Below are 24,059 nucleotides of genomic sequence, written 5' to 3'. Positions count from 1 at the left end.
TTTTGAGGTCACTTCCTGTTAATTTTGGGCATTATAGGGTCAATTGCTGTTTTCTGGAGCATTTATGGTCATTTCCCGTTGATTTTGGGGCATTTACAGGTCACTCCCTGTCAATTTTCTACATTTAAAGTTGTATTGTGGCATTTACAGGTCACTTCCTGTTAATTTTGTTGCATTTACAGTCACTTCCTGTTGATTTTGGGGCATTTTCAGGTCACTTCCTGTTGGTTTTCTACATTTAAATGTCTCTGTTGTATTGTGGCATTTACTGGTCACTTCCTGTTAATTTTGTTGCATTTAAAGGTCACTTCCTATTGACTTTGAGGGCATTTTTCAGGTCACTTCCTGTCAATCGTAAGGCATTTACCAGTCACTTCCTGATAATTTGGGGCAATTTAAAGGTCACTTCCCGTTAATTTTGAGCAAACATGTCACTTCCTGTCGATTTGGGGCATTTGCGGTTCACCACCTGTCGATTTTGAACATTTAAAGGTCACTTCCTGTCAATCGTAAGGCATTTACCGGTCACTTCCTGTTGATTTTGGGGCATTTGCGGGTCACTTCCTGTACATTTTGAGGCATTTACCGGTCAGTCCCTGTCGATTTGGGGCATTTTCGGTCACTTCCTTTTCAATTTGCGGGCATTTATGGTCACTTGGTACAATTGCGAGTCACTTCCTGTACATTTTTTTTTGTCATTTTGAACATTTAAAGGTCACTTCCTGTCAATCGTAAGGCATTTGCAGGTCATTTCCTGTCGATTTTGGGGCAATTGCAGGTCACTTCCTGTACATTTTGGTCACATTTTGGTCATTTTGTCAGATCATGTTGATTTTATAGGTCACTTCCTGTCGCTGTTAGGGCATTTAAAGGCCACTTCCTGTTTGAAGAATTTACAGGTTACTTCCTGTTGACTTTGAGGCATTACCAGGTCACTTCATGTTGATTTTACGGCAATAATAGGTCAGTTTCTGTTGATTTCGGGCAGGTACAGGTCACTTCCTGTTGATTTAGGACATTTGAAGGCCACTTCCTGTTTTAAGAATTTACAAGTTACTTCCTGTTGACTTTGGGGCATTACCAGGTCCCTTCATGTTGATTTTAAGGCAATAATAGGTCACTTCCTGTTGACTTTGCCGCATTTACAGGTCACTTCCTGTTGATTTTAAGGCAATAATAGGTCACTTCCTGTTGACTTTGCCGCATTTTACAGGTCACGTCATATTTATTTTGAAGCATTTACTGGTCACTTCCTGTTTATTATTTAGCATTAACAGATCACTTTCTGTTGACTCTACAGCATTTACGGGTCACTTCCTGTTTATTTTGAAACATTAACTGGTCACTTCCTGTTGCTTTAGGACATTTAATGGTCACTTCTTGTTGACTTTAAGGCATTTATAGGTCACTTTCTGTTGATGTTCGTGGATTTAAAATCACTACCTGTTGATTTTGGAGCATTTACAGGTCACTTCCTGTTGACTTTGCAGCCTTTACAGGCCACTTCCTGTTTGTTTTAAAGCATTTACTGGTCACTTCCTGTTGACTTTGGGGCCTTTATGGTCACATCCTGTTGATTTTAAGGCATTTGCAGGTCACTTCCTGTCGATTTTGGGCAATTGCAGGTCACTTCCTGTACATTTTGAGGCATTAACAGTCAGTTCCTGTCAATTTTGGGGCATTTTCGGTCACTTCCTGATGATTTTGGGGGCATTTCCGTCACTTCCTGTTGAATTTTAGTACATTTGTGGGTCATTTCCTGTTTATTTTTGCATTTACTGATCACTTCCTGTTAATTTTGGGCAATTTAGAGGTCACTTCCTGTCGATTTTGAGGCATTCACAGGTGCCTTCTTGTCTATTTCTGACATTTACCGGTCACTTCCTGTCAATTTTGGAGCATTTACAGGTCACTTCTTGTCATGTATGAACATTTAAAAGTCACTTCCTGTCAATCCTAAGGCATTTTCAGGTCACTTCCTGTCGATTTTTGGGCAATTGCAGGTCACTTCTTGTACATTTTGAGGCATTAACAGTCAGTTCCTGACAATTTTGGGGCATTTTCGGTCACTTCTTTTGGATATGGGGGCATTTTCGGTCACTTCCTGTCAATTTTGGAGCATTTGCAGGTCACTTCCTGTTGATTTTGTTGCATTTACGCCTCACTTTTTGTTGATTTTAAGGCATTTTCTTGTCACTTGCTGTTGGTTTTAAGGCATTAACAGGTCACTTCCTGTTGACTTTGAAGCATTTACTGGTCACTTCCTGTTGATTTTGGGGCATTTGCCGTTCACTTCCTATTGATTTTTTCCCGGACATTTGCAGGTCACTTCTTGTTCGTTTTTGGGCATTTTTGGGTCACTTCCTGTTCATTTTGGAGCAGTCCAGGATCAGTTTCTGTTAATCTTGGGTAACTTCCTATTATCTCATTGGCTAGCCCCTCTCAGTCCAAACAGATTGGATGTCTTGTTGCCATCAATGGCTACTTGTTATATTACATATCACTTCCTGTTGATATTCGGCCGTTTGCAAGTCACTTCCTGTTGATTTTGTTACATTCCCGGGTCACTTCCTGTTCATTTTGGGCCACCTTCTGTTCACTTTGGATCACTTCCTGATCATTTTTAATCATTTTTTTCACGTGAAATACCACAAATTGAACTCATTGGCTGCCACTGATGGTCGTAAATGGATCGTATCGTATCGTGAGGTTCCTACCCCGAATTGCATCATCCCCTTTTGAAGCTCACCTTGCAGGAGGTCATCGTGGTGATGATGCTGGGAGCAACAGTTGGCCTGGTGGCGCTGCTGAGCCTGAGAATCCGCAGCGGGGGGCTGGGGGGGCTCCTTCCCCCGGCTGCCCTTCCTCTGTCGCAGGACTGCCATGACGCGCGGCCCTGTTGCTTCACCGCGCATGGGCAGGAAAACAAAACGTCAACAAGGACGCCATCTTGCGTTTGTTTTCACATCTGATTTTTAGCGATGGGATGAACTGCATTTACTTACATATTAAATATACATTGAAATACATGTTCATGACTTGGAATTGACTCCAACTCTCATTTGTGGTTTATTAAAGCTCATGTTGGTGATTTTTGCTAGCATTATAGCACCTAGAAGTGCGCTCCGGTAAAGAAAACAAACGCACACCCACCGGCAAAACCAACGGTACGCGTCCGAATCTACGCCGGAAAAAGGTCCACTCAGGCGGCTGCCGTCTCCTCTCTTCCTCCCTCGGTTAGCTCCACGGTTTCTCCATTCCCTTCACGTTCGCTTCAACGCAAACATTAATCGCTTTTGCTATTTTTTCGCCGCCCAGGATTCGATTGAGTGTCCACGCAGGAACTTGACAGGGTTCGCCTTCAAAATAAAACGAGCAATGTTCCCAGAATGCTATTTTACGCCAAACTTTCGATCAAACATATTACAACAACTCGCGAAACATGAAATCTCATCTCATAAAACAAAGAAAATAGTGCGTTTCTGAGTTTTAAACTTCATTTTAAATGCGACTGGGTTTTATTTTGTTGTTCATCACCGTTAAAGCTGTTTCCAATGCAAGGGAACAATAGAAGCTGTCAAAAAGAGCTAAATAGGTAATCATTTTTCTGAACTTATTGGCTGCCATGGACGGTGATAGACGTCCAATCACGTGGTTCCTATATGCCAAATTAAAAGTATTCAAACCATTTGAGTAGCAGACAGCCAATTCATTTTAAGTGACAGCGAAAAAATATTCACATTCGTTTTTCCATTGACTGAAATTGACGGCGATGGACGTCCAATCATGTGACTCAAACTCGTTTAAAGAGTTTTAAGTTGAAGTAGACCATTTGAAGTGGGAAGGACTTCTATGGCCGTCAATGGCAGCCAATGCTGGAGTTCATTTTGGGGCATTTCACATCATTTCCTGTTGATTTCCGGTCATTTCTTCTTCCTTTTGGGGCATTTACAGGTCACTTCCTGTTGACTTTGGGACCTTTACGGTCACATCATGTTGATATTTATAGGTTACTTCCTGTTGCTCTTAGGGCATTTAAAGGCCACTTCCTGTTTTAAGAATTTACAGGTTACTTCCTGTTGACTTTGAGGCATTACCAGGTCACGTCATGTTGATTTTAAGGCAATAATAGGTCACTTCCTGTTGATTTAGGGCAGGTACAGGTCACTTCCTGTTGATTTAGGACATTTAAATGTCACTTCCTGTTGATTTGGGGGCATTTACAGGTCACTTCCTGTTGATTTTAAGGCAATAATAGGTCACTTCCTGTTGACTTTGCCGCATTTACAGGTCATGTCAGATTTATTTTGAAACATTTACTGGTCACTTCCTGTTTATTGTTTATTATTTAGCATTAACAGATCACTTTCTTTCGACTCTGCGGCGTTTGCGGGTCACTTCTTGTTTATTTTGAAACATTTACTGGTGACTTCCTGTTGCTTTAGGACATTTAATGGTCACTTCTTGTTGACTTTAAGGCATTTAGAGGTCACTTTCTGTTGATGTTTGTGGATTTAAAATCACCACCATTCATTTTGGAGCATTTACAAGTCACTTCCTGTTGACTTTGCAGCGTTTACAGATCACTTCCTGTTTATTTTGAAGCATTTACTGATCACTTCCTGGTGACTTTGAGGCCTTTACTGTCACATCCTGTTGATTTTAAGGCATTAACAGGTCACTTCATGTTGATTTAAGGCATTCATAGGTCACTTCCTGTTAATTTAGGGCATCTACAGGTCACTTCCTGTTGATTTAGGGCATTTACAGGACACTTACTGTTGATTTTAAGGCATTAATAGGTCACTTGCTGTTGATTTTAATGCCTTAATGGGTCACTTCCTGTTGATTTTAAGGCATTAATTGGTCACTTTCTGTTGATTTTAAGGCATTTACAGGTCACTTCCTATTGATTTAGGGCATTTACAGGCCACTTCCTGTTGATTTAGGACATTTAATGTTCACTTCCTGTTGACTTGGGGGCATTTACTGGTCACTTTCTTTTGACTCAGCAGCATTTACGGATCACTTCCTGTTTATTTTGAAATATTTACTGGTCACCTTCTGCTGATTTAAGACATTTAATGGTCACTTCCTGTTGACTTTGTGGCATTTACAAGTCACTTCCTGTTGACTTTGCGGCATTTGCAAGTCACTTCCTGTTGACTTTGCGGCATTTACAGGTCACTTCCTGTTCATTTTGACGCATTTACTGGTCACTTCCGGTTAACTTTGGGGCCTCTACCGTCACATCCTGTTGATTTTAAGGCATTTACAGGTCACTTTCTGTTTCTGTTAGTGCATTTACAGGCCACTTCCTGTTTTAAGAATTTACAGGTCACTTCCTGTTGACTTTGGGGCATTAACAGGTCACTTCCTGTTAATTTAAGGCATTAACAGGTCACTTCCTGATGATTTTAAGGCATTAATAGGTCACTTCCTGTTAATTTAGGGCATTTACAGGTCACTTCCTGTTGATTTAGGGCATTTACAGGACACTTACTGTTGATTTAAGGCATTAATAGGTCACTTCCTGTTGATTTTAGGCATTAATTGGTCACTTCCTGTTGATTCAGGGCATTTACAGGTCACTTTCTGTTGATTTTAAGGCATTTACAGGTCGTTTCCAGTTGAATTTGGGGCATTAACAGGTCACTTCCTGTTGATTTAGGCCAATAGCATGTCACTTCCTGTTGATTTTAGGCATTAATTGGTCACTTCCTGTTGATTCAGGGCATTTTCAGGTCACTTTCTGTTGATTTTAAGGCATTTACAGGTCGTTTCCTGTTGTTTTAGGGCATTTACACATCACTTCCTGTTGATTTCGGGGCCTTTATGGGTTCCTTTCAGTTGACATTCAGCATTTACAGGTCACTTCTTGATGACTTTGCAGTGTTTACAGGTCACTTCTTGTTTATTTTCACTTCGTGTTTATTTTGAAGCATTTACTGGTCACCTTCTATTGATTTGGGGCATTTACAGGTCACTTCCTGTTGATCTGGGCAATTATGGGTCACTTCCATTTGATTTCGAAGCATTTACAGGTCACTTCCTGTTGACTTTGGGGGCTTTATAGTCCCATCCTGTTAATTTTAAGGCATTAACAGGTCACTTCCTGTCAATTTTGAGTATTTTCAGGTCACTTTCTGTTGACTTTGTGACCATTACGGTCACTTCCTGTTGATTTTTGGGCATTAACAGGTTACTTCCTGTTAATTTTGGGCTGTTTACACATCACTTGCAAATTTTGGGGCATTTACAGATCATTTCCATTTGATTTAAGACATTTACAGGTCACCTCCTGTTTATTTTGAAGCATTTATTGGTCCCTTCCTGTCAATTTTGAGTATTTTCAGGTCACTTCCTGTTGATTTTTGGGCATTAACAGGTTACTTCCTGTTAATTTTGGGCTGTTTACACATCACATGCAAATTTTGGGGCATTTACAGATCATTTCCATTTGATTTAAGACATTTACAGGTCACCTCCTGTTTATTTTGAAGCATTTATTGGTCCCTTCCTGTCAATTTTGAGTATTTTCAGGTCACTTCCTGTTGATTTTTGGGCATTAACAGGTTACTTCCTGTTAATTTTGGGCTATTTACACATCACATGCAAATTTTGGGGCATTTACAGATCATTTCCATTTGATTTAAGACATTTACAGGTCACTTCCTGTTTATTTTGAAGCATTTATTGGTCACTTACCGTCAATTTTGAGTATTTTCAGGTCACTTTCTGTTGACTTTGGGACCATTACGGTCACTTCCTGTTGATTTTTGGGCATTAACAGATTACTTCCTGTTAATTTTGGGCTATTTACACATCACATGCAAATTTTGGGGCATTTACAGATCATTTCCATTTGATTTAAGACATTTACAGGTCACTTCCTGTTGACTTTGGGGCCTCTATAGTCCCAACCTGTTGATTTTAAGGCAATAACAGGTCACTTCCTGTTGATTTTGGGCCATTTAGAGGTCACATTTGATTTTGGGGGCATTTACAGGTTACTTCCTGTTAATTGTGGGCTATTTACACATCACATGCAAATTTTGGGGCATTTACAGATCATTTCCATTTGATTTAAGACATTTACAGGTCACTTCCTGTTTATTTTGAAGCATTTATTGGTCACTTCCCGTCAATTTTGAGTATTTTCAGGTCACTTTCTGTTGACTTTGGGACCATTACGGTCACTTCCTGTTGATTTTTGGGCATTAACAGGTTACTTCCTGTTAATTTTGGGCTATTTACACATCACTTGCAAATTTTACAAGTCACTTCTTGTTTATTTTGACATTTATCGGTCACTTCCTGTCAATTTTGAGTATTTTCAGGTCACTTTCTGTTGACTTTGGGACCTTTACGGTCATTTCCTGTTGATTTTTGGGCATTAACAGGTTGCTTCCTGTTAATTTTGGGCCATTTACAGATCATTTCCATCTGATTTAAGACATTTACAGGTCACTTCCTGTCAATTTTGAGTATTTTCAGGTCACTTTCTGTTGACTTTGGGACCATTACGGTCACTTCCTGTTGATTTTTGGCCATTCAGAGGTCACATTTGATTTTGGGGGCATTTACAGGTTACTTCCTGTTAATTGTGGGCTATTTACACATCACTTGCAAATTTTGGTGCATTTACAGATCATTTCCATTTGATTTAAGACATTTACAGGTCACTTCCTGTTTATTTTGAAGCATTTCACTTCCTGTCAATTTTGAGTATTTTCAGGTCACTTTCTGTTGATTTTTGGGCTAACAGGTTGCTTCCTGTTAATTTTGGGCAATTTACAGATCATTTCCATTTGATCTAAGACATTTACAAGTCACTTCCTGTTTATTTTCAAGCATTTATTGGTCACTTCCTGTCAATTTTGAGTATTTTCAGGTCACTTTCTGTTGACTTTGGGACCATTACGGTCACTTCCTGATGATTTTTGGGCATTAACGGGTTACTTCCTGTTAATTTTGGCCTATTTACACATCACTTGCAAATTTTGGGGCATTTACAGATCATTTCCATTTGATCTAAGACATTTACAAGTCACTTCCTGTTTATGTTGAAGCATTTATTGGTCACTTCCTGTCAATTTTGAGTATTTTCAGGTCACTTTCTGTTGACTTTGGGACCATTTCGGTCACTTCCTGATGATTTTTGGGCTACTTACAGATCATTTCCATTTGATTTAAGACATTTACAGGTCACTTCCTGTTTATTTTGAAGCATTTATCGGTCACTTCCTGTCAATTTTGAGTATTTTCAGGTCACTTTCTGTTGACTTTGGGACCATTTCGGTCACTTCCTGATGATTTTTGGGCTACTTACAGATCATTTCCATTTGATTTAAGACATTTACAGGTCACTTCCTGTTTATTTTGAAGCATTTATTGGTCACTTCCTGTCAATTTTGAGTATTTTCAGGTCACTTTCTGTTGACTTTGGGGCCTTTTCAGTCACTTCCTGTTGATTTTTGGGCATTAACAGGTCAATTCATGTTGATTTTGGGTTACTGAAAGGGAAGTGACTCAAGAATGTCTCCAAATGAGCAGGAAGTGACCTGTAAATGCCTCAAAATGTGAATGCTCTAGTTTCAGTGCCGTTGATGGATAAATAAATTGGACGTCTAATGCTGTCAATGGCAGCCAGTGAGCTAACATTCACACTATTCTAGTGAACTATTTTGTTTGCAAACTCTGGATCGTCTGGAAATGTAACACCTACTGCAATTTTCAATTAAAGAGCTTGAGACATTCACCTCGGGTGGCCCGTTTCCACTCATCGCCCCCGGACCCATTTCCCATTTGTCCCGCCACTGCTTTCCTCGCATCCGCGGAGAAACGGAATATGAGGATTAAGCAAAAGCTGCCTTAGGAGAGATTATGAGTCAATACTTGTGCCTCATTTCAGTCATTCCCTCATTGTCATCTCGCCGTCGACGCTCTCTTAAGAGGTTTATGTAGAAAAACCCCATCCTGCGAAGACACCACAAGCATATTTCCTTAAAAATTGGATTACATCTACCTTTTTAAAAGCTCTTACTCGCTTCAAAACATGAAAAAAAAAACGACACGTTTTTGCGACTTGCCATATTTTATTGTCAGCGGCACTTCAGTCCATTTTTCAACGCTAGAAAGTTGTGTTTTTAAAAGAGCTAACAAAAAGATTACATATAAAAATAGAACATACATGTCGGGGCAATATACGCGTAATATATAACTATAAAAATGAAGTTGACACTGTACATGTTTTTGTTGAGTAGGCACCAATTCATCCCTTTTTCCACCTCGCCAAAACCGCACTTTCTTCCTAAATTCAAACGGTAAAATCGTGAAACAAACGGTTACTCACGCAGTGAATGTGTCTTAAATAAACATTAAATATGACAGTAGCTTTATATAGATATTAACTTAAAAAAAAAAAATCGAGCTGCCTTGCCCCAGCGTGGTTTTTGTTTAGACGAGGTATCGACTTGGACCAGCGCTCCATTTTTTTTTTGTTAACTCCGCAAAGGAAGTTTTTTTTGGTTTGTCTTTATGTAGGAAATGACAAGAGAGCTCATCAGCAGTGTCTTTAAACCGATCCTAGGCGGCTTGCCAAGATATTGACTTGTTTCCATTTGACAGTTTGTATAGCCCTTCGTTTTTAGTAGCATCATTGCCTTGTTTTTTTTTCGTTTGTTTTTTTAATTTATTTTTTAATTCATCCTGATCAACTACCACGGACCCTTTTTTGGGTCTCCTTTTTCGCGCTCTTTTTTTTTGTGTGTGTGTTCAATATAAGAATATTTTAGCCAGGTTGCCAGAATCCTGCCAAAAAAACACCGGAACAGCGGATGGGTGGCGTTTGGCCTTTTGGCTGGGTTGTTTGAGTTCCGCTGGCCTGGGTCAACTCAACTCCAACGACCCAGGCCAACAGAACTCAAACAACCCAGCCAAAAGGCCAAACGCCACCCATCCGTACAGTTCCTGGTGATAGGAAGTAATTTCCTGTTGATTTTGGGGCATTTACGGGAGACTTCCTGTTCACAGTGGGCCACTTGCTTTTGATTTGAGGACAATTCGGTGTAATTTCCTGCTGATTTGGGGCTACTTCCTGTTGCTACCAGGTCACTTCCTGTTGATTTTGGGGCATTTAAAGGCTACTTCCTGTTCACATTGGGCCACCTGCTGTTGATTTGAGGACAATTCGGTGTCACTTCCTGCTGATTTGGGGCTACTTCCTGTTGCTACCAGGTCACTTCCGGTTGATTTTGTGGCATTTAATGGCTACTTCCTGTTCATATTTGGTCACTTCCTGTTGATTTAGGTCCCTTCCAGTTGAATTGGGGGCATTTCGGGGCTACTTCTTGTTGCTATCACGTCACTTCTGGTTGATTTTGGGGCATTTAAGGGTACATCCTGTTCAGAATGGGTCACTTCTGTTGATTTGGGGGTCACTTCCTGTTCATGTTGGGTCACTTCTTGTTGATTTGCGGGCATTTCGGGGCTACTTTCTGTTGCGATCAGGTCACTTTCTGTTGATTTAGGGGCGTTTAAGGGCTACTTCCTGTTCATACAGAGTCACTTCCTGTTGATTTGGGGCCATATCTGGGCTACTTCCTGTTCATATTGGGTCACTTCCTGTTGATATGAGGTCACTTCCTGTTGATTTGGGGGCATTTTGGGGTCCTTCCTGTTGCTATCAGGTCACTTCCTCCTGATTTGGGGGCATTTAAGGGGCACTTTCTGTTCATATTGGGTCACTTCCCGTTGATTTGGGGCCATTTCAGGGCTACTTCCTGTTCGTGTTGGCCACTGCCTGTTGCTATAAGGTCACTTCCCGTTGATTTGGGGGATTTAAGGGGAACTTCCTGTTCATATTGGGCCACTTCAAGTTGATTTGTGGGATTTCGGGTCAATTCCTGTTGATATGAGGTCACTTCCTGTTGATTTGGGGGCATTTTGGGGTCCTTCCTGTTGCTATCAGGTCACTTCCTCCTGATTTGGGGGTATTTAAGGGGCACTTTCTGTTCATATTGGGTAATTTCTTGTTGATTTGTGTCTGTGAGTGTTCACTTCGTTGCAATCAGGTCACTTCCTGTTGATTTTGGGGCATTTAAGGGGTACTTCCTGTTCATATTGGGTCACTTCCTGTTGATTTGGGGGAATTTAAGGGGTACTTCCTGTTGCTATCAGGGACTTCCTGTTGATTTTGGGGCATTTAACGGGTACTTCCTGTTCATATTGGGTCACTTCCTATTGATTTGGGGGACTTTAAGGGGTACTGTTCATATTGGGTCACTTCCTGTTGATTTGGGGTGGAGGGTCACTTGTTGCTATCAGGTCACTTCCGGTTGATTTGGGGGCATTTCAGGGTCACTTCCTATCGATGTCAGGTCACTTGCAGGTATTTAAGGGTCACTTCCTGTTGATTTGCATGCATTTAAAGGTCACTTCCAGTTGAATTGGGGGAATATCAGGGCCACTTCCTGTTGCTATCAGGGCACTTCCTGTTGATTTTGGGGCATTTAAGGGGTACTGCCTGTTCATATTGGGTCACTTGCTGTTGATTTGGGGGAATTTAAGGGGTGCTTCCCGTCCATACCGGGTCACTTCCTGCTGATTTGTGGGATTTGTGGTTCCTTCCTATTGATATTAGGTCACTTCCTGTTGATTTGGGCGCATTCCGGGGTCCTTACTGTTGCTATCTGGTCACTTCCTCCTGATTTGGGTGCATTTAAGGGGTACTTCCTGCTGATGTCAGGTCACCCCCTACATATTTGAGGGGTTTTGGGTCACTTTCTATTGATTTGTGGGCCTTTCGGGGCTACTTCCTGTTGATTTGGGGGAATTTAACCTTCATTCAACCCTCGTGTTGATGTTAAGTCCCCCCCTACATATTTAAGGAGTTTTGGGTCACTTCCTGTTGATATTAGGTCACTTCCTGTTGATTTTTGGGCCTTTAGGGGCTACTTCCTGTTGATTTGGGGCCATTAAAGGAGTACTTATTTGTATGGGGTCACTTTCTGTTGATTTGAGGGGTTTTGGGGTCACTTTCAGTTATTAGGTCACTTCCTGTTGATTGGAGGCATTTGAGGGGTACTTCCTGTTGTGATCAGGTCACCCTCTTGATTTGGGGACATTTAAGTGGAACTTTTTATTTATATTGGCTCATTTCCTGTTGATTTGGGGGGGTTGGGTCACTTCATGTCGCTATCAAGTCACTTTTGTCTTCATTTGAGGGCATTTCAGGGTCACCACCTGTTAATAGCATATAACTTCCTGTTGATGTCAGGCCAAACCCTGTCAATATGGGGGAATTTCAGGGTCACTTCCTGTTGATATCAGATCACTTCCTGCTGATTTTGGCATATTTCGGAAATACTTGTTGATTTGGGGGTCACTTCCTGATGCTATCATTTAACTTCCTAATCATATTGGGTCGCTTTCTGTTGATTTCGAGGGATATAGTGGTAACTTCCTATTGATATTGGGTCACTTCCTGTTGATTTTGGAGCATTTAGGGGTCAACTCCTGTCATCAGGTCACTTCCCTTCAATTTGGGGGCATTTTAAGGTCCCTTCCGGTCGATTTGGGTCACTTTCCGTTGATTTGTGGGCATTTCCAGGTCACTTCTTGCTGATTTTGGGTTACTGAAAAGGAAATGACTTAATAGGCAGTTACATGTAAATGTCCTAAAATAAACAGGAAGTGACCTGTTAATGCCCATTTAAGTCTGGCCGTGAATGCTCTAGTTTCAGCTCCATTGACGGTGCTAGACGTCCAATCCAGTCCAAATGAATTGGATGTCTAGCGCCGTCAATGGCTAACGTAGACACTGTGAACGCAGCATTATTCTGTTCGCCTCAGGACAACTTTTTGTTGGAGTTTTTCCAAATTGCAACCTCAGCTCATGTATAAATATGGGAAACGTATTTTTAAATTGGTGACGCAAATTGTGCTCGGTCGGCCTTGGCGGGGGTCTACATTCTACCGTGTGCTATTGCTCTCAATTGACAACATTTGTCGTTGCCGACTGATTGAGGTAAATGATACTGTAGTCCTTCCTTGGGGGAGGCGTTACTGTGCCGCCTGCGTGTGCGCTAGCGGGTCTTTGTTATTATTGAGGATGATGCTGATGAGGTCGCCCTCGTGCTCCTTCATGTGCTCCATCAGGCGTTCCTTACTGGTGGACTCCAGGCCGCAGATGCAGCAGCAGAAGAGGAGCACGCAGTATTCCACGCCACCTGTAGGCGGGACCTGAACCTGGACCGGCGGCGCGGGCGAGCTCCCTCGGGAGGTCGGGGGAGAGGAGGCGGGGCGTTCGGGAACCGCATCCGCCTGGGCTTTGGTGATGTCCGGCGAGGGTGCCGGCGCACACTCGGGCCCCGTCGAGGTCTTCGTGGGAGTTCTGTAATTTTATCATGAAAGAAAAAGACCGTGTCATCATAGCATTCTGCTAATTTAAAGTGCATGTGACACGAAAAAGCATGTTTATTTTATAATAGACGCGGTATTTTATGCTCCTGAATGACATGGACCGCTTGGATGTGTGTGGAAGCGATCGCTATATTTACAGTGCCTTGCAAAAGTATTCGGCCCCCTTGAATCTTGCAACCTTTCGCCACATTTCAGGCTTCAAACATAAAGATATGAAATTTAATTTTTTTGTCAAGAATCAACAACAAGTGGGACACAATCGTGAAGTGGAAAAACATTTATTGGATAATTTCAACTTTTTTAACAAATAAAAAACTGAAAAGTGGGGCGTGCAATATTATTCGGCCCCTTTACTTTCAGTGCAGCAAACTCACTCCAGAAGTTCAGTGAGGATCTCTGAATGATCCAATGTTGTCCTAAATGACAAATGATGATAAATAGAATCCACCTGTGTGTAATCAAGTCTCCGTATAAATGCACCTGCTCTGTGATAGTCTCAGGGTTCTGCTTAAAGTGCAGAGAGCATTATGAAAACCAAGGAACATACCAGGCAGGTCCGAGATACTGTTGTGGAGAAGTTTAAAGCCGGATTTGGATACAAAAAGATTTCCCAAGCTTTAAACATCTCAAGGAGCACTGTGCAAGCCATCATATTGAAATGGAAGGAGCATTAGACCACTGCAAATCTACCAAGACCGGGCCGTCCTTCCAAACTTTCTTCTCAAACAAGGAGAAAACTGATCAGAGATGCAGCCAAGATGCCCATCATCACTCTGGATGAACTGCAGAGATCTACAGCTGAGGTGGGAGAGTCTGTCCATAGGACAACAATCAGTCGTACACTGCACAAATCTGGCCTTTATGGAAGAATGGCAAGAAGAAAGCCATTTCTCAAAGATATCCATAAAAATTCTCGTTTAAAGTTTGCCACAAGCCACCTGGGAGACACACCAAACATGTGGAAGAAGGTGCTCTGGTCAGATGAAAGCAAAATTGAACTTTTTGGCCACAATGCAAAACGTTATGTTTGGCGTAAAAGCAACACAGCTCATCACCCTGAACACACCATCCCCACTGTCAAACATGGTGGTGGCAGCATCATGGTTTGGGCATGCTTTTCTTCAGCAGGGACAGGGAAGATGGTTAAAATTGACGGGAAGATGGATGCAGCCAAATACAGGAACATTCTGGAAGAAAACCTGTTGGTATCTGTACAAGACCTGAGACTGGGACGGAGATTTATCTTCCAACAGGACAATGATCCAAAACATAAAGCCAAATCTAAAATGGAGTGGTTCAAAAATAAACGTATCCAGGTGTTAGAAGGGCCGAATACTTTTGCAAGGCACTGTATTATGAAATAAACATGCTTTTTCGTGTCACAGGCACTTTAAGCTATAATTAACTCGATTAAAAATTTTAATCCTTTGACAGCCCTACTTTTAATAAATTGTCACACCCCAAATATACAATGAATGAAAACCATCCCAAATCGTTCAACACAAATGCGAGCGACAGGAATTTTGTTGCGAATCCGTTTACCGGCCGCTCTGCGAGATGGCCTCGTTGATGGCTCTGTTGACCTGCTCGTAGTTGTAATTCTGATCTCCGGCGTGTTTCCACATATGCGACTTGAGGGAGGGCGGGTGGCTGCACACGTAGCCGCACAGCGAACACCTGAGCGTCGGGAGAAATCGGGATTAACGCTCCGGCATTGTCGCTGGAGTGTTCGTCGGGTGTCCTCACCTGTACTGCTCTAAGAGCTGCACGGCCTGTTGCTCCCGAGGGTGTCTCCTGATGTGACTTTTCAGGCTGCTCATGTTGGTGGTGGTAAAGTCGCAGAGGCGGCACCTGCACAGGACCGAAATGATACCGGTTATACTGCGGATCGGCATACAACGCATTTTCTGGACATTAATGCCAGCCAATCAGTTAACAACTACTAATTTTATCATTACTGCTGTTGTACAGTGCCTTGCAAAAGTATTCGGCCCCCTTGAACCCTGCAACCTTTCACCACATTTCAGGCTTCAAACATAAAGATATAAAATTTTAATTTTTTGTCAAGAATCAACAACAAGTGGGACACAATCGGGAAGTGGAACAACATTTATTGGATAATTTAAACTTTTTTAACAAATAAAAAACTGAAAAGTGGGGCGTGCAATATTATTCGGCCCCCTTGCGTTAATACTTTGTAGCGCCACCTTTTGCTCCAATTACAGCTGCAAGTCGCTTGGGGTATGTTTCTATCAGTTTTGCACATCGAGAGACTGACATTCTTGCCCATTCTTCCTTGCAAAACAGCTCGAGCTCAGTGAGGTTGGATGGAGAGTGTTTGTGAACAGCAGTCTTCAGCTCTTTCCACAGATTCTCGATTGGATTCAGGTCTGGACTTTGACTTGGCCATTCTAACACCTGGATACGTTTATTTTTGAACCATTCCATTGCAGATTTGGCTTTATGTTTTGGATCATTGTCCTGTTGGAAGATAAATCTCCGTCCAAGTCTCAGGTCTTGTGCAGATACCAACAGGTTTTCTTCCAGAATGTTCCTGTATTTGGCTGCATCCATCTTCCTGTCAATTTTAACCATCTTCCCTGTCCCTGCTGAAGAAAAGCAGGCCCAAACCATGATGCTGCCACCACCATGTTTGACAGTGGGGATGGTGTGTTCAGGGTGATGAGCTGTGTTGCTTTTACGCCAAACATATCGTTTTGCATTGTGGCCAAAAAGTTCAATTTTGGTTTCATCTGACCAGAGCACCTTCTTCCACATGTTTGGTGTGTCTCCCAGGTGGCTTGTGGCAAACTTTAAAGGAGACTTTTTATGGATATCTTTGAGAAATGGCTTTCTTCTTGCCACTCTTCCATAAAGGCCAGATTTGTGCAGTGTACGACTGATTGTTGTCCCATGGACAGACTCTCCCACCTCAGCTGTAGATCTCTGCAGTTCATCCAGAGTGATCATGGGCCTCTTGGCTGCATCTCTGATCAGTTTTCTCCTTGTTTGAGAAGAAAGTTTGGAAGGACGGCCGGGTCTTGGTAGATTTGCAGTGGTCTGATGCTCCTTCCATTTCAATATGATGGCTTGCACAGTGCTCCTTGAGATGTTTAAAGCTTGGGAAATCTTTTTGTATCCAAATCCGGCTTTAAACTTCTCCACAACAGTATCTCGGACCTGCCTGGTGTGTTCCTTGGTTTTCATAATGCTCTCTGCACTTTAAACAGAACCCTGAGACTATCACAGAGCAGGTGCATTTATACGGAGACTTGATTACACACAGGTGGATTCTATTTATCATCATCGGTCATTTAGGACAACATTGGATCATTCAGAGATCCTCACTGAACTTCTGGAGTGGGTTTGCTGCACTGAAAGTAAAGGGGCCGAATAATATTGCACGCCCCACTTTTCAGTTTTTTATTTGTTAAAAAAGTTTAAATTATCCAATAAATGTTGTTCCACTTCACGCTTGTGTCCCACTTGTTGTTGATTCTTGACAAAAAAATTAAATTTCATATCTTTATGTTTGAAGCCTGAAATGTGGCAAAAGGTTGCAAGATTCAAGGGGGCCGAATACTTTTGCAAGGCACTGTAGTAAGTAGTCATCTACGTATGACGTCTATAGCCGTCAATGACAGGCAATGAGTCAACCAGTAAACTAACAAGTCGTAAAACAACTAGAACAATCAATGAAGAAATAATGATCACAAAGTATGGACTTATGAAAATGTCCACAAGACATGCTCTTGTTTCAGTGCCATTGACTGCGCTAGATGTCCAGTCCAGTGAAATGTCAATGGAAGCAAGTGAGCTAATAATATTCGGGTAATTTCTTCATCTACCAGTGTTTAATCTTGACAGTTGCTATGCGGTGACTGCAGATGGACTCTAGACCTTCTATTCAGAGTACGAATAGTGCAGATAAACTTTTTTTTTTTTTTTAATTCAATTTGCTTTGGAACCTCTTCAAAGACTCGACAAACATTTCCAAACAAAAACTGCAGAAAAATGACCCTGTTGTGCTTCGTTTGTATTTGAGTGCTAACCTTACTGCAGTGAAAGCGGAGATAAGAGCTTGGATAGATCTCTACTCCCATCTTGTGGACAAATGTAAAATAGCAAGCGGGCTGTGGAAACTCGTTGGGACAGATGGCGAGAACGAAAAGCGGTGTTACGCAAAATGGCTTTTCCCATTCGTCATTTTTTTGGGGATATGGCAAAATGGCTTTTGGCGTATGGCTTTTTTTTATTTATGGCATTTTATTGGCATATGGTAAAATAGCTTTTGGCATCTGGATTTTTTTGGGGCATATGGTAAAATGGCTTTTGGCATCTGGTATTTTTTTGGGGGTATATGGCATTTTTGGTATATGGCAAAATGGCTTTTGGCATCTGGCATTTTTTTATATATGGCATTTTATTGGCATATGGTAAAATAGCTTTTGGCATCTGGATTTTTTTGGGCATATGGTAAAATGGCTTTTGGCATCTGGTATTTTTTTGGGGGTATATGGCATTTTTGGTATATGGCAAAATGGCTTTTGGCATCTGGCATTTTTATGGTATATGGCAAGATGGCTTTTGGCATTTTTTTGGTATATGGCATTTTTATTTTAACTTGGCAAAATGGCTTTTAGTAAATGGAATTTTTGGGGTATGCAGTGAAATGGCTTTTGACATCTGGAATTTTTTTGGGAGATAGGGCATTTTTCGGGCAAATGGCAAAACGGCTTTTGGCATTATTTTGGTTAATGGCAAAATACTTTTGGCGACTGGCATTTTTTGGTATATGGCAAAATGGCTTTTCGGCATTTTTTTGGTATATGGCATTTTTTGGACAAATGGCAAAATGCCTTTTGGACTATTTTTTTATGTATATTACAAAATGGCTTTTGACGGATGGCATTTTTTATATACGGCATTTTATTGGCATATGGTAAAACGGCTTTTGGTATATCGCATTATTTTGGCATATAGTAAAATGGCTTTTGGCATCTGGATTTTTTTGGGGTATGTGGCATTTTTGGTATATGGCAAAATGGCTTTTTTCTTATGGTTTTTTTGTATATGACATTTTTTCGGCATATGGCAAAATGGCTTTTGGTAAATGGCATTTTTTTGGTATATTGGGAAATGGCTTTGGAATTTTTTGGTATATGGCAAAATGGCTTTTGGAAAATGGATTTTTGGGGTATATGGTATAATGGCTTTTGGCATCTGAAATTTTGTTGGGGTATATAGCATTTTTCTGGTATGTTGCAAAATGGCTTTTGGTATTTGGCATTTTTTTGGTATATGGCAAAGTGCTTTTGGCATTTTTTGGTATATGGCATTTTTTGGGCATATGGCAAAATGGCTTATGGCATTTTTTGGTATAGGCCTATGGCAAAATGGCTTTGGGTAGATGGCATTTTTTGGTATATGGCAAAATGGCTTATGGCATTTTTTTGGTATATGGCATTTTTTGACATATGGTAAAATGGCTTTTGGTAAATTGAATTTTTGGGGTATGCGGTGAAATGGCTTTTCACATCTGGAATTTTTTGGCACAGGGGCTTTTGGCATTATTTTGGTATATGGCAAAATACTTTTGGCGTCTGGCATTTTTTGGTATATGGCAAAATGGGTTTTCGGCATTTTTCTGGTATATGGCATTTTTCGGACAAATAGCAAAATGGCTTTTGGTATATGGCTTTGTATACTGCAAAATGGCTTTTGGCGGATGGCATTTTTTATATATGGCATTTTATTGGCATATGGTAAAATGGCTTTTGGTATATGGCATTTTTTGGCGTATAGAAAATTGCTTTTGGCATCTGGATTTTTTGGGGTATATGGCATTTTCGGCATATGGCAAAATGGCTTTTGGTAAATGGCATTTTTTTGGTATATTGGGAAATGGCTTTTGGCGTATGGCATATTTCTGGTATATGGCAAAATGGCGCTTGAGGTGTATGGCATTTTTGGTATATGGCAAAAAGGTTTATGGCATCTGGCATTTATTGGTATATGGTGAAATGGCTTTAGGCATTTTTGGGCATCTGGTATTTTTCTGGTATATGGCAAAATGGCTTTTGGTAGATGGATTTTTTGGGGTGTATGGTATAATGGCTTTTGGCAACTGAAATTTTGTAGCATTTTTCTGTTATGTTGCAAAATGGCTTTTAGTATTTGGCATTTTATTGGTATATGGAAAAATGCTTTTGTCATTTTTTGATATGTGACATTTTTTGGCCATATGGCAAAATGGCTTTTGGCAACTGGCATTTTTTTGGGATATGGCAAAATGGCTTTTGGCATTTTTTGGTATATGGCATTTTTTGGGCATATGGCAAAATGGCTTTTGGCATTTTTTGGTATATGGCATTTTTTGGGATATGGCAAAATGGCTTTTGGCATTTTTTGGTATATGGCATTTTTTGGGCATATGGCAAAATGGCTTTTGGCATTTTTGGGTATAGGCCTATGGCATTTTTTGGGCCTATGGCAAAATGGCTTTGGGTAGATGGCATTTTTTTGACATATGGCAAAATGGCTTATGGCATTTTTTTGGTATATTGCAAAATGGCTTTTGGTGTATGGCATTTTTTAATATATGACATTTTTCTGGCATGGTCTGCTGTGGATTTAAATGGGTCTGTCACGAAAAGCTGTTCAGTGCATTTAAACTGGCAGGACTGGTAGACTATTCCTGTCAATGGCAGCAAAGGAATCCGTTAAAAAATATTTTACTACTGAGAATTTTTGCAATCCAAACTTACCGGTAAGTTTTGTCTGAGTTGTGTATGCGTCTGTGGTTGCGGACGCCCACGTACGTAGCGCTGGTGTAGTCGCACACGTCGCACTTGAAGGCCTTCTGAAGATCATCTTCTGTAAAAAAGAAAGAAAATCCTCATGAAGTACTTTTTCACCAATTCTACAGCTTACGCCAAACCCGGTAGCACACCCTGGCCGGCGTCTGGTTCGACTTCCTCGGCAGCGGTCGCCATTTCATCCACGGCCGCGAGCGCCGACGCTTCCGAACCGGCTACGCTGTGCTGCTCGCGCTCGTGATTTCTCAGGTGACTCTGGAACAACAAACGCCAACAAAGTAAGACGTCGTACGTTAGGGTTGACATTCGGGGAGTTGAGAGCGTCGCCCACCTTGTAGTGAAAAGAGTGCGCGCACGTTTTGCACTGGTACATCCTGCTCTTGCAGTGGTTGATCATGTGAGTCTCCAGGTCCTTGCTGTCGGCGGCGATGTGCTCACAGATGGGACACTGGTACGGCTGCTTCTGGCGGTGCACGCGCAAGTGCTGCTTGATGTAGCCCTTGTTGCCGCTGCTGTAGCGGCACAGGCGGCAACGGTACGGCCGCTCGCTTCCGGCCACGTAGTCCACCAGGCCGCCGTCGGTCGGCGCGCCCGGGCCCTCCGGGATTGCGTTGGCGTTGTCCTGCAGCTCCTTGAGGATGTCCTCGTCCGACGCGTTCTGGTCCGAACGTTCGCGGAGACGCTCGATAACGGTGAGGAGCGACGAGCTGATTCCGGCGGGTGCAACGGCGGCGGGGCTCTCGGGGTTCCTGTGCGATTCCGAAAACGACATTGTTTTTAAATACTTTTTATACACCTTTATTTTGCTTGTCATTTACACCAAGAATTTTCCCCTTCAGCCCATCATATATTCTTCAGATTTTGACGTCATACTTGTGTTTGTGCTTGGCAAAAAAATGTACAGTGGTACCTCTACTTATGAATGTCTCTACATAGACAATTTTCAGGTTAAGACACGCCTCAATGGGAAAATATTGCCTCTTTAAGGCTACCTAAGGCAAAAATACAGTATCCCAGAGTAAGCCTGTCGCAATATACAATAATTCCATTTATCGCGCGATATATAAAAATGAAGGCAGTAACTTTTCCGCTGCGATTTATCGCCTCGCGTGCACGTGTGTGTGCGCGTGCGGCAGACGTGCTGTTAAAAGTTCGTTACCAACTGCGCAAAATGCATCTTCGTTCCAGATCCGCCAAAAACTAGCGCCGGAGTCAATTGTTCCCATTATATCCTATTGTTCAACGTATACCGGCCTCGTCAGTGCTCCGGAGTGACTGTGGACTAGAGCTGGGAATCTTTGGGCACCTAACGATTCGATTACGATTACGATTCAGAGGCTCCGATTCGATTATAAAACGATTATTGATGCACCCCACTCCTTTTTTTTTTTTTTTTTTTTTATTTGTTTTGTACATTAGTTCCAAAATTGTTCAAAAATCCTCTCAGGCTAAACTAAACTACTATTTCGGTATCAAGTTAACATATAGCAGTAAACAAATATACAAAAATAACAGTAAATAAAAAGCTCCAGTCCCCATTCTATATCAGCAGCTTTAAACTACTTTCAATTAATTTAATGTTGTGAATAGAGCTGAAACGAGTACTCGAGCAACTCGAGTAACTCGAGTTTAAAAACTGATCCGAGTAATTTTATTCACCTCGAGTAATCGTTTATTTTGACAGCTCTAAGCATCACGTTTTGCTCGGACCACTTTTAATGCGGGACAACGCGCTGTCACGTGCGGAGAGGAAGAAGGGGGGGGGGGAAAAAACTTACTGCAGCCGACAGCCGCCACAAACGACGCCGACGTTGCTAAATACTAGCCCGCACGATGCTACGTTGGTACAGGTAGCGTCTCATGCGTCTCATAGAGATCACATGTATGTTGAACTAGATGCTAAATGACAGACTCGGCCGTGTCTGGGCAGCTTTAGTGAACAGCCGCCATCTAAGCGCTAATAAATAAGATTAACGTTACTGTTCTGACGTAACGTTAGCCCTGCGGAGGGCTAGGTTTCTATTAATTATGACCACTGTCGATGCTTGGCTAACGTGTCTTACATACAGGCTTTAACATAACATCGCATTGTGGAGTGATGAGGGTGTAAAAAAAAACTTAATCATGCTAACTATCAATTTTAGCTCAGTAGTCATTGCTGGATAAAACACCAAGTAGCACTGGTGCTAATGTGCTCCAATACAGGCTGTATCACACATTTATTTTGAACACTGCAAAAACTCAAAATCCTATCAGGACTTGCAGTTTAGACTAACTTAAAACTTAACTAGAACTTAAAAATGGCTTGACACAAAGAGAAATTCAATTGAAAGACGTGGGAAAAAAATCCAAACTTTTAAGTGATGTGTGTTATCAAGCATAACGGCATTTTTAGGTTAGATATATATAATTTTTTTTGTAATAAGATCTAAAGTTTTTTGAGTGAAAGCAGTGAATTAGGCTTTTTTTTTTCTCTTTTTTTTTAGTTCTAGTTCCACCTGAGATGCAATTGTTGGCTGTTTTCAACAATATACATCGAAAATAAAGACATTGATTGACTGAAAATGGTTCAAAATTAGATGAAATGTCTTGTTTTCTCATGTATATTTATAATTGCTCTTCACCTAAAAATATATTTGTTTTATCCGATTACTCGATTAATCGATAGAATTTTCAGTCGATTACTCGATTACTAAAATATTCGATAGCTGCAGCCCTAGTTGTGAATCAACCGTTAAAGTTGTTAAAATTGCTCCTGTTATTCCATAATTTCTCTTTTGTCTACTTTCAACATGTAAAAGTTTTAAAACTATTTTAAAGATAGATTCAAGTCAATATTTTACCGATTTAGGAGTATTTTAGATAAAAAGTTAATTAGGTTCGCTTGGAGGGTTCGCAACAACAGCCTTGCAGGAAGTGTACTGCTTTAAGATGGCGGCCGTTACTAACGCCCGCATCTAGTTTTTTGCAGATGTGCTGGTAACGATACCGAAGCTATAATGCATCTAGTCCTATATAAATGATATCTACCGTAACATAATGTGGCTTGTAGCAGCTTTTCGGCAGCAGTCAGGTATGTTTTTGTTTTTTTTATATCTCGTGGCATGAGTTGAGCTAGAGCCGTGAGTTGAGCATTGGCGTTACCCGAGGGGCCGGGTAATGAGAAGCATGATGTTTAGCTACTCTCGCTCCGTCCCTAATCGCGTACCAAAGACCGCGCGGCGCGCTGAGTGTGTCGTACTTCTGCTTTACTTGGCATATTTCAATAATCGGAATTTGAATGTTTGTGAATCGTTCTCGAATCTTCCACGGCCGAATCGCGAATAATCTAAGAATCGGAAATTTTGCACACCTCTACTGTGGACCATCTACGGCGCGCCGGTGTTGTTGACGTGTGGGCACTCCCGTCAGGAGTGACATTTCACGCGGGGCGGCTATTTTTCGGCACAACGCTGGATATTTACAACGAAGTCCGCCAAAACATTGTTACCGACTTGGCTGCTACGAATAACCTCACTTTGACAACGAACAGCTGAATGAAATTAAGAGCGCTGTGCTTCAAACTCGTCCTGTATATGAAAGCCCTCATATGCTGGTGTAGTGTAGTAATGAGCAGACGTGACTTCAGCGGCGCTTGCTAACTTTTTTAATGCGCGGTTGCGCGCACACACTAGATATCATGAAATGGCAAACTAGATGTGCTACTTCCCATGCCATTGGCTACGTGAGCCCAGAGTGATTATGGGACATGTAGTCCATATACTACATCGATGAATTCTAAACTGTCATTTGTCACATGAGGTTAAGAAGGCCAAA

General features: G+C 41.5%; 2 protein-coding genes across 4 annotated transcripts in view; both read right to left on the bottom strand.

The window, feature by feature from the left end:
* Window positions 1–3,664, bottom strand: part of dpy19l3 (dpy-19 like C-mannosyltransferase 3) — a 91,796-nt gene extending 88,132 nt beyond the window's left edge. The window contains exons 1-2 of one of the 3 annotated variants that reach the window (XM_057842728.1): window positions 3,154–3,664; window positions 2,750–2,902 (exon numbers count right to left, since the gene is read on the bottom strand). In XM_057842728.1, the coding sequence (XP_057698711.1) occupies window positions 2,750–2,885 (136 nt within the window). In that variant the 5' untranslated portion in view covers window positions 2,886–2,902; window positions 3,154–3,664. The remainder of the gene's footprint in view (window positions 1–2,749; window positions 2,903–3,153) is intronic. The other 2 variants (XM_057842718.1, XM_057842737.1) reach the window with 2 other exon arrangements.
* A 3,176-nt stretch (window positions 3,665–6,840) lies between these two features.
* znf507 (zinc finger protein 507) overlaps window positions 6,841–24,059 on the bottom strand; it is a 43,628-nt gene continuing 26,409 nt past the window's right edge. Inside the window, exons 5-10 of the mRNA XM_057849680.1 lie at window positions 20,575–20,992; window positions 20,378–20,498; window positions 20,193–20,301; window positions 15,172–15,276; window positions 14,968–15,102; window positions 6,841–13,396 (exon numbers count right to left, since the gene is read on the bottom strand). Of these exons, the coding sequence (XP_057705663.1) occupies window positions 13,066–13,396; window positions 14,968–15,102; window positions 15,172–15,276; window positions 20,193–20,301; window positions 20,378–20,498; window positions 20,575–20,992 (1,219 nt within the window). The 3' untranslated portion in view covers window positions 6,841–13,065. The remainder of the gene's footprint in view (window positions 13,397–14,967; window positions 15,103–15,171; window positions 15,277–20,192; window positions 20,302–20,377; window positions 20,499–20,574; window positions 20,993–24,059) is intronic.

Source organism: Corythoichthys intestinalis, chromosome 1 (genome assembly GCF_030265065.1).
Source record: "Corythoichthys intestinalis isolate RoL2023-P3 chromosome 1, ASM3026506v1, whole genome shotgun sequence".
In the NCBI taxonomy this organism is placed as follows: domain Eukaryota; kingdom Metazoa; phylum Chordata; class Actinopteri; order Syngnathiformes; family Syngnathidae; genus Corythoichthys; species Corythoichthys intestinalis.
The sequence above is the reverse complement of the archived record's forward strand: the minus strand, read 5'-3'. Positions and strand labels throughout refer to the sequence as shown.